The sequence below is a fragment of the Solanum tuberosum genome, unplaced genomic scaffold (genome assembly GCF_000226075.1).
Source record: "Solanum tuberosum cultivar DM 1-3 516 R44 unplaced genomic scaffold, SolTub_3.0 scf00406, whole genome shotgun sequence".
In the NCBI taxonomy this organism is placed as follows: domain Eukaryota; kingdom Viridiplantae; phylum Streptophyta; class Magnoliopsida; order Solanales; family Solanaceae; genus Solanum; species Solanum tuberosum.
The window spans coordinates 17,278-24,940 of NW_006239327.1; the positions used below are offsets into that span (position 1 = coordinate 17,278).

Below are 7,663 nucleotides of genomic sequence, written 5' to 3' on the forward strand. Positions count from 1 at the left end.
TAGTCCGCGACGCGGAGATGTATTTAAATATTTGATCACGAAAATAAAATTTGAGGCAGAATGGTCCGTGACCTCTCCACGACGCGAGAAGAAAAATTGTCAATTCTGAGGACCAGGTCCGCATCTATCCAGATTTACCCGACTTTCCTTCTTCATTTTCTAACCCTAAATCGCCTAAACTCGACTACTCTTCTCAAATTCTGTTTAGATTCAAATACCCAACATATGTACCTAAGAATCTATTTATAAACAACGCTTAAAATCAACGTTTTAATCTCTAAAGCTCCTCAGTTTCAGCACAATTCAAGAACAAAGGCAAATTCAAGAATACATATCAAAAACATCAAACTTTCAACCTTTTTAGAACGAATTTTGCTGAACTAAACATGATTGACGTGTGGGTGAACGAATCCAACGCCATGAAAGTCTCACATACCTCGTAGGGATCACCCCTTGAAGAAATCTACAATCTTCACCGAAGTCCTAAGCAAGGACCAGTTTTTCAAGAACAGGGACATGGTTCCAACTCAGAGAAGCTACTAAAGAAGTTTCATATTATGGAAGCCAAGTCAACTAATACTCACATGGGGACCAACTCGATGCTGGATGCTGATAGATATGTTCCAGATATAAATGATGCAAGTGTTAGGATTTATGCAAGATTACATGGTTGTCCAACGGAATCACATTTGAAAGCTGCTCAGAGAATCCTAAGACATTTGAAGAAGATAGGGACCTGGTTCTATTATGTCCATCAGGAGACTTTTTGACTTGGAGGAACCAGATGATGCTGATCATGATGGATATCCAGTTGATAGAAAGAGTACCACATGAATGGCTTATGTTCTAGGCTGATATCTCACTCATGGGAACTAAAAGGCAAGATTTAATTACTCTTTCAACAACTGAGGCAAAGAATGTAACAAGTGCAACTTGATGTGGTCAACTCTTATGGATCAAGCAGCAGCTTGAAGCTCTTAAAAGACCTGGCTGAGATAATCAAGCTGAAGTTGGGAATGCTGAAACCTTCTTGAACGGATCCTGCCTGAAGCAATTAACTCTTTCATGACTATGCAAAGGGAGCAGGTATCCTTGCTTTTCAGTTATGTATGTTTTAGCAAATCCAGTCTCATATCTTTTGTAGGTATACACACATGGCAAAAGGGCTGAAGGAAAATGGAGGTCAGGATAGATCTGGGCAATAACGTTCAACTTATAGAGAGGAACCCGGCCCGTTCTCGAAGGTTAGTACTCTTAACATTGCATTTTGAATTATGCATGAGAATCATTGCAATTGCCACATGTCTATCATTCAGGTATCCGATCGTTGTGCTATCTTTTGAATACCAAGATGACACTTGCCTCCACTTGATACACCCTTCCACTTCCCTTGTACTCCATATGTCTTTCCATATCCTTAGAAAACTCAAATTCTCTTCTAAAATTCAGAAATACTCAAAACCCTCTTTTCTCCTCTCTCAAAAACACTTCAAATGCTTAAAACCTTTGTTCCTACTGGAGAATTTTCAATTAAGAAATTTTTTAGTGTGAAGAGGGACCAGGTCCAAGAAGCAAAAAAAAAAGGTGGAAAAGACGATAATCAAAAAGGAAAAGGTTGATAGTCTGAGAACTCAAAATATGTTGAATAGGAGGGTGTCTGACTTAAAAAAAAGGATAAAAAAAATGGAAATGAAAAAAATAATATATGAAATGGTTCCTCAATTATTGATCTATTTATCTCGGAGGCCTTAAGTAAGTTTAATCTTACTAATCTTCTGTCATGAGAAACTCAGGCTTGATATGGATGCTAAATAGTTTGTTTGAAGGCTTAGCTTCTAGAGGAACAATTAGAGGGACCAGGTTGAAAAAAAAAATATGGCAGCAAAGTATGTTGAACTTTAAGAAAGGCTTCTAAAAAATCATGCTAAGGGATATGTTCTACTAATTCTATTCTTTCCATCCCTTGCTCCTAAGTCATCCCTTTTCTCCCTAAATTCCCAATGTTAGTCTTCATTCCTTTTTTCTGTTGAAACTCAGTGGGTATTTCCTTGGTTCTCATTCGTAATAATATTCGCAATGCTTTGATTGCTGATCTTTTATTTATGAATAAAAAATGTCTTGTTTCTACTGACTTGTCCCATTACTTCATGCATTTTTACTCATGCTCAGTGTTGCCCAAGTGGCCATGAACTTGCTTGAACTATATTTCTGGCAACTTGGTTTACTGATTTAACCTTTTTTATGATATCAAAAGGGGGAAGATTATTAGGGTATGAGATTAATGATCGTAATAAATTATGATGGTAATAAATGATGACATGGTCATATCTATAGGGGAAAGAAGTGCTACTTGAAGAGGACATGGTCATGTAGATAGGGGGAAGAAGTGCTACTTGAAGAGGACATGCTCATGCCGATAGGGGGAAGAAGTTGAAAAAATTTGTCATCATCAAAAAGGGAGAAAATGTTATTTTGATGTTTTGATGATTTGACAAACTTCGGGGATGATGAAAATCCAGTTACCTGAAGAGTTCTTATTGATAGGGGGAACTGGTGAATAAGTCAGTTATCATCAAAAAGGGCGGAAATGTTAGTTTGGAACTGATATTAAGTTTTGATGATTTAACAAACTTAGGGATCTAACAAGGAACCAGATTCTTGTTATTAAGCCTGCTGGCAGGGGAAATGAATGAATAAACTCAGTGTAAGGAATATTTGTGTGTAATCATCAAAAAGGGGGAATATGTTATATTCTAGGTGTTTTGATGATCCTCACAAATGTAGGGACCTGGTCCCTAGCAGAGTGCTCTCGTCCAGATTCAAATGGGGTACAACTGTAAAGTTGTCATGTCAGGTGGTAGGTGAAAAATGCAGTGTATTGTACCAATAGGAAGAGCGGACGAGATTGTATGTTTTAGTGTCTCACAAATGCAGGGACCTGGTCCCTGGCAGAGTTCTCTCCATCAGATGCATAATGAGATACAACTGTAAAGTTGTCCTGCCAGTTAGTGGTTGGTGAGGCGCCATCGTACTAACCAATCAGAATAGACGAAGGTGTTTGTCCAATGGGAACTCCCAAAGAACATTTCAAGGGACCTGGTCCCTGCAAGACTGCGATATGAAAAGGTGACAAGACAACCGTCAGAAAAGTTGCCACCTCTGATGTGGTAGGTGAACAACTTTTCTGAACTACAGGCTTTCAGCTAATAAGGTCGTCTCAAGGAGTTTGTGTGTGTTTTAGATAGTCTCCTCACCAAAAACACAAACTCAAGTTTTGGAAAATAAAGTTTTGGATTTCAGAAAATTCAAAAGCTCAAAAGAAGAAGCCATCTTCAAGGAAGAACATTGTTCATGCTCAACAAAGGAACCTGATGAAGTGCTAAAGAGTCTTTGTTGTATCTTGAGTTTTGTGTCTTATGTGCTTACATTGTAAATCTATTCCTATGTTTTAAAGGAATTAGATCTTTGTTTTGTTCTACCAAAAGTCTAAGTCGGTTAAGGTCAACTGATTTAGTGGGCAACATTGTTGCTGCTTAGTCAAAATTCTAAGTCATCTAGTGGTAGGTGGTTTAGTGGGCAACATGGTTATTGCATAGTCAAAATTCTAAGTCATCTAGGTGGGATGGTTTAGTGGGCAACGTGGTTGTTGCTTAGTCAAATTCTAAGTTATCTAGAGGTGGATAGGTTAGTGGGCAATAGTCTTATTGCTTAATTGCTCTCTTTGTAGTAAGAGTTGCTACATTGAGGGGGAAAGGATTTAGAGGTAAATTCCTAGGTTGCAAGCAGTTGTAATCTGAATCATTGCTCCATTTGAGTGAAATGGAGTTTGGGTTGAAAAGCTTGTGAGGACAGGTCGTGGTTTTCACTTCCCTTGATCAAGAGGGTTTCCACGTAAAATCATTGTGCAGATTTTACTTTCAGCCATTTACTTTATGCATCTATTTCAGTTATTGTTCTTATAGTGTAAAAGGACCTGGTCCATTGACAGTTAGTGGAAGCATACATTCCAACACAAGACTTTTATAACTGACCAGGAGCTCCATCGTTATTTCCATTCTCACTATTCAAGCTTCTCAACGTAATCGTTTCATTGGAATAGCCATACCGTTGAGTATATTCATTAAAAATTTGTGGTCTGTTGAAGTTCGACTCTGAACTGTTTTGACCAACCCTGAAAAATACTATTAACAAGATGAGATGAGTTAGATTGAGCATTACTAGTTAATATATTAATGATAATTTGGAGAGTAAAAGAGAGAAATTAGCATGCGCCTATCTGATGATCCTTGATTGTTTGGATCCATTTCTTTCCCAAAGGGTTGGTATTTTGAACTTGTCCTATTATTAGGTGACCTTCTTATAGGACCTCCATTGCTACTGCTAAACCAAAATGACAATAACAAAGTTTACTTACATCTAAGAATTGAAAGAGAAGTTAGAAAATATCCAAATGAAAACAAAATAATTAGCATATCATCAATAATATATATATATATATATATATATATATATCACCACTGCTAATCCCATTTTCTTGACCAACCATCAACTTAGACTTTATCAAATGACTTTCTAGTTTCTCCAGAGTTAGAATATGTGACATCGGTCGTTGGAGGATCATGTCATTAGTCTTATCATTTTCTTGCTCTTTCCAAGAATCAATTGAAATAATTCTCAAAGGCTGATTAGTGGTGTAGTTTGATTTCAAGGACGACTCTCTTTCGAGTTTCTCCAAAATTGGGATTTTTGGTAGAGGTTGTTGAAGGATCATGTCATTTGTAGTTTCACCTTGTTTCTCCATAACAATAGGTATAGGGATAAAGGTTTTAGGATTTTCTTCATTTTTCAATCCCATGGAATAAATGTACGATAATGAATAGTCATCATTGTCATCAAGAGTAATAGGATAAGTTATTCTCGAAGAATTCTTATCCATTGGTGAATGACTAGAGATGTTGGTGGTGTTCGTAGGAACAACATTAGGTAATTCTGAGGTGCTAGGAATAATGTTGGTGTTCAAATGCTGCTCTTTAGGCATATCAAATATTTTTGACAACTCTACTTCTTCACCAAAATCAAATTTATTGGCCCATGGTATAGTAGAGGAATAAAGATAATCTTGATTATCACTATCCAAGTAACTGTTTGGAGATTTATCCATGTTTATCAGTGTATATAAAAACATATAAAGTTTTCCATTGTTGTCTTACTTATATAATGAGACACTTGTCATTTTAATTTATGTACATTACATATTTGGATGAATTTTTTTAGATATTATACACTAAAATAGGAAAAATAACTAAATAATTACTTAGTAGGACTTGACTGGTTATGACAAAACTCCTACAGACACTTCTCTCTATTTCAAAATTACGCCGAGTAACTTATTTTCTCAAATACGTGAGAATTCTAAATGATTTTCTGTAGTTATTAAATACCAAAATAAGAAAATAACTAATAATCACTTGGTAGGATTTGACTAGATATGACAAAAATCCAATCGATACATCTCTGTATTTCAAAATTATGTCGAGTAACTTCTTTTCTCAAATTAATGATGATACTAAAATTTGAGTATTCTATTAAAATATTATTTGAAATTTATACAGATTTGGAAAAAATCTGAACACTATATTAAATTTATTATTTAAAATTTTATATAGATCATGATAGAAATATCGATCTATCAAAGAAAAATTATGTGCTCGAAAAAAATTGCGGCGTAAATGTGATTTTTCATGTCATGTGTATTGCCAAATTCATCTGATAATAACGTCATATTTAACTCAATTCTGTAATAAATGGTAGTCAACAAGAAATAACTTAGTTGGCTGACTACCTGAACTTTCACCTTAATTTTTCACACTAATTAAAACACAACAGTCTAATTCTACCTAGCGGAGACTATTGACAAACTGGAGTCTGATCTTTCCGAGTGTTGAAAGAGCATCTTCCATGCTAATTCTTGCATCAGGTGTCACTACAGTGCAACTCAAAGCTAATTTCATGATAGATGACAAACAATGCATCTTTGCATCGATTTGTTCATCCCATGGTTGTATCAAATTAGAATCCACCACCTTATGAATACCACTCGGAAAAGAATCATTAATCCAACATCGTATATTCATTTCTCCGGTAAATATTTCATCACTTGGTCTCCTTCTTGTGAACGTCTCCATCATCACGATGCCAAAACTATAAACATCACAGCTTGTGGAAACTATTCCATCTTGTCCATATTCTGCAATCATGGTAAAAGATAATCACAAAAAAACTTCCTAGTTACCGATGAACATACTAATACTGAGTACCAATCTATAATTGTTTTGGGCATTCTAAGGATATGAGGAAGCTATAGAAGTTACAATACCTGGAGCAATATATCCAATGGTTGCTATTGTCCTTGTTTGAACAAAATCTTGCCCTGCACCTAACAATTTTGCAATGCCAAAATCGCTGACATGACCAACCATTTCCTGATCTAGCAAGACATTGCTTGGTTTCAAGTCACAATGCACCGCAGGAGTTGAATAGCCATTGTGGAGATAGTCTATTGCAGATGCAACATCTATCATTATACTTAATCTCTGCAACATGTCTTAAGAAAAAGTTGTGATTGTATAGCCATTTTTCAAGTGTCCCATTCGGCATGTATTCTAATACCAAGGCTTTGAAGTGAGGGTTGGAGCAGCTGGTGATGACTTTTGTAAGATTTCGATGGCGGAGGTTGCGCAACATCTCACATTCTGTATCAAAACTTTTGAATGCACCCTCCAATTGCACATTGAATACCTTTGCTGCCAAAAGAGTACCATCCTTAAGTATCCCTTTGAAAACCTTGCTGAAACTCCCACTACCAAGCAAGTTGCTTTCGTCGAATCCTTCTGTTGCCTGTTCAAGTTCATAGTAAGAAATTCTTTCATGTTTCCCTTTTACCGGAAAGACATCTGCTTGATCTGCATTCTTCTTTATCTTTCTCCATCTTAAAAATACATATGCGAGGGCTAATGCAAGAAATAGCATACCCACTCCCAAAAGGATGTACAAAACCAAAATTATCTTTTTTCTCTTTGATCTCTTGGGAGATTTGATGACGCATGGTGAAACATGAAACTTAGAATCACCACAGAGTGCATAATTGGACAAGAAAGATTGACCTGTCGCATTTGCAAAAGGACCACCTGTGGGAATCTCTCCACTGATTTCATTAAATGAGAAGTTCAAGTATTTGAGATACACGAGAGCTTCTAATGACTTTGGAATTTCACCACTAAGATTGTTTTTGCTCAAATCCAAGAATTCCAAGGTCAGCATTTTGCCAAATGAATCTGGAATAGGCCCATATAATTTATTATGTGCTAGAGAAAGACTAAGGGTGTGTTTGGTATGAAGGAAAACATTTTTCGGAAAATGTTTTCCAAATCAACTCATTTTCCTCAAATTTAAGGAAAATGACTTCCCTTCAAAACTCAAGGAAAACATTTTCCAAACCTCTCTTCCAACTTCAAATTACAATTATTTTTTTGTTGAAAAAATCAATCTATTTTGTCCCTATCCTCAAACCAGCCCCCAACCACCCCCAAAAAAAAATAAAAAATTCCACCATACCCTCGACCCCCCCAACCCACCTCCTACCCAGCCCCCACCCACCCCACCC

The 7,663-nt window shown here is 36.3% G+C and overlaps 1 protein-coding gene across 1 annotated transcript in view; it reads right to left on the reverse strand.

Moving 5' to 3' along the window:
- Nucleotides 1-6,513: 6,513 nt before the first annotated feature.
- LOC107057915 (probable LRR receptor-like serine/threonine-protein kinase At3g47570) overlaps nt 6,514-7,663 on the reverse strand; it is a 3,708-nt gene continuing 2,558 nt past the window's right edge. Inside the window, exon 4 of the mRNA XM_015303047.1 lies at nt 6,514-7,334. Within this exon, the coding sequence (XP_015158533.1) occupies nt 6,514-7,334 (821 nt within the window). The remainder of the gene's footprint in view (nt 7,335-7,663) is intronic.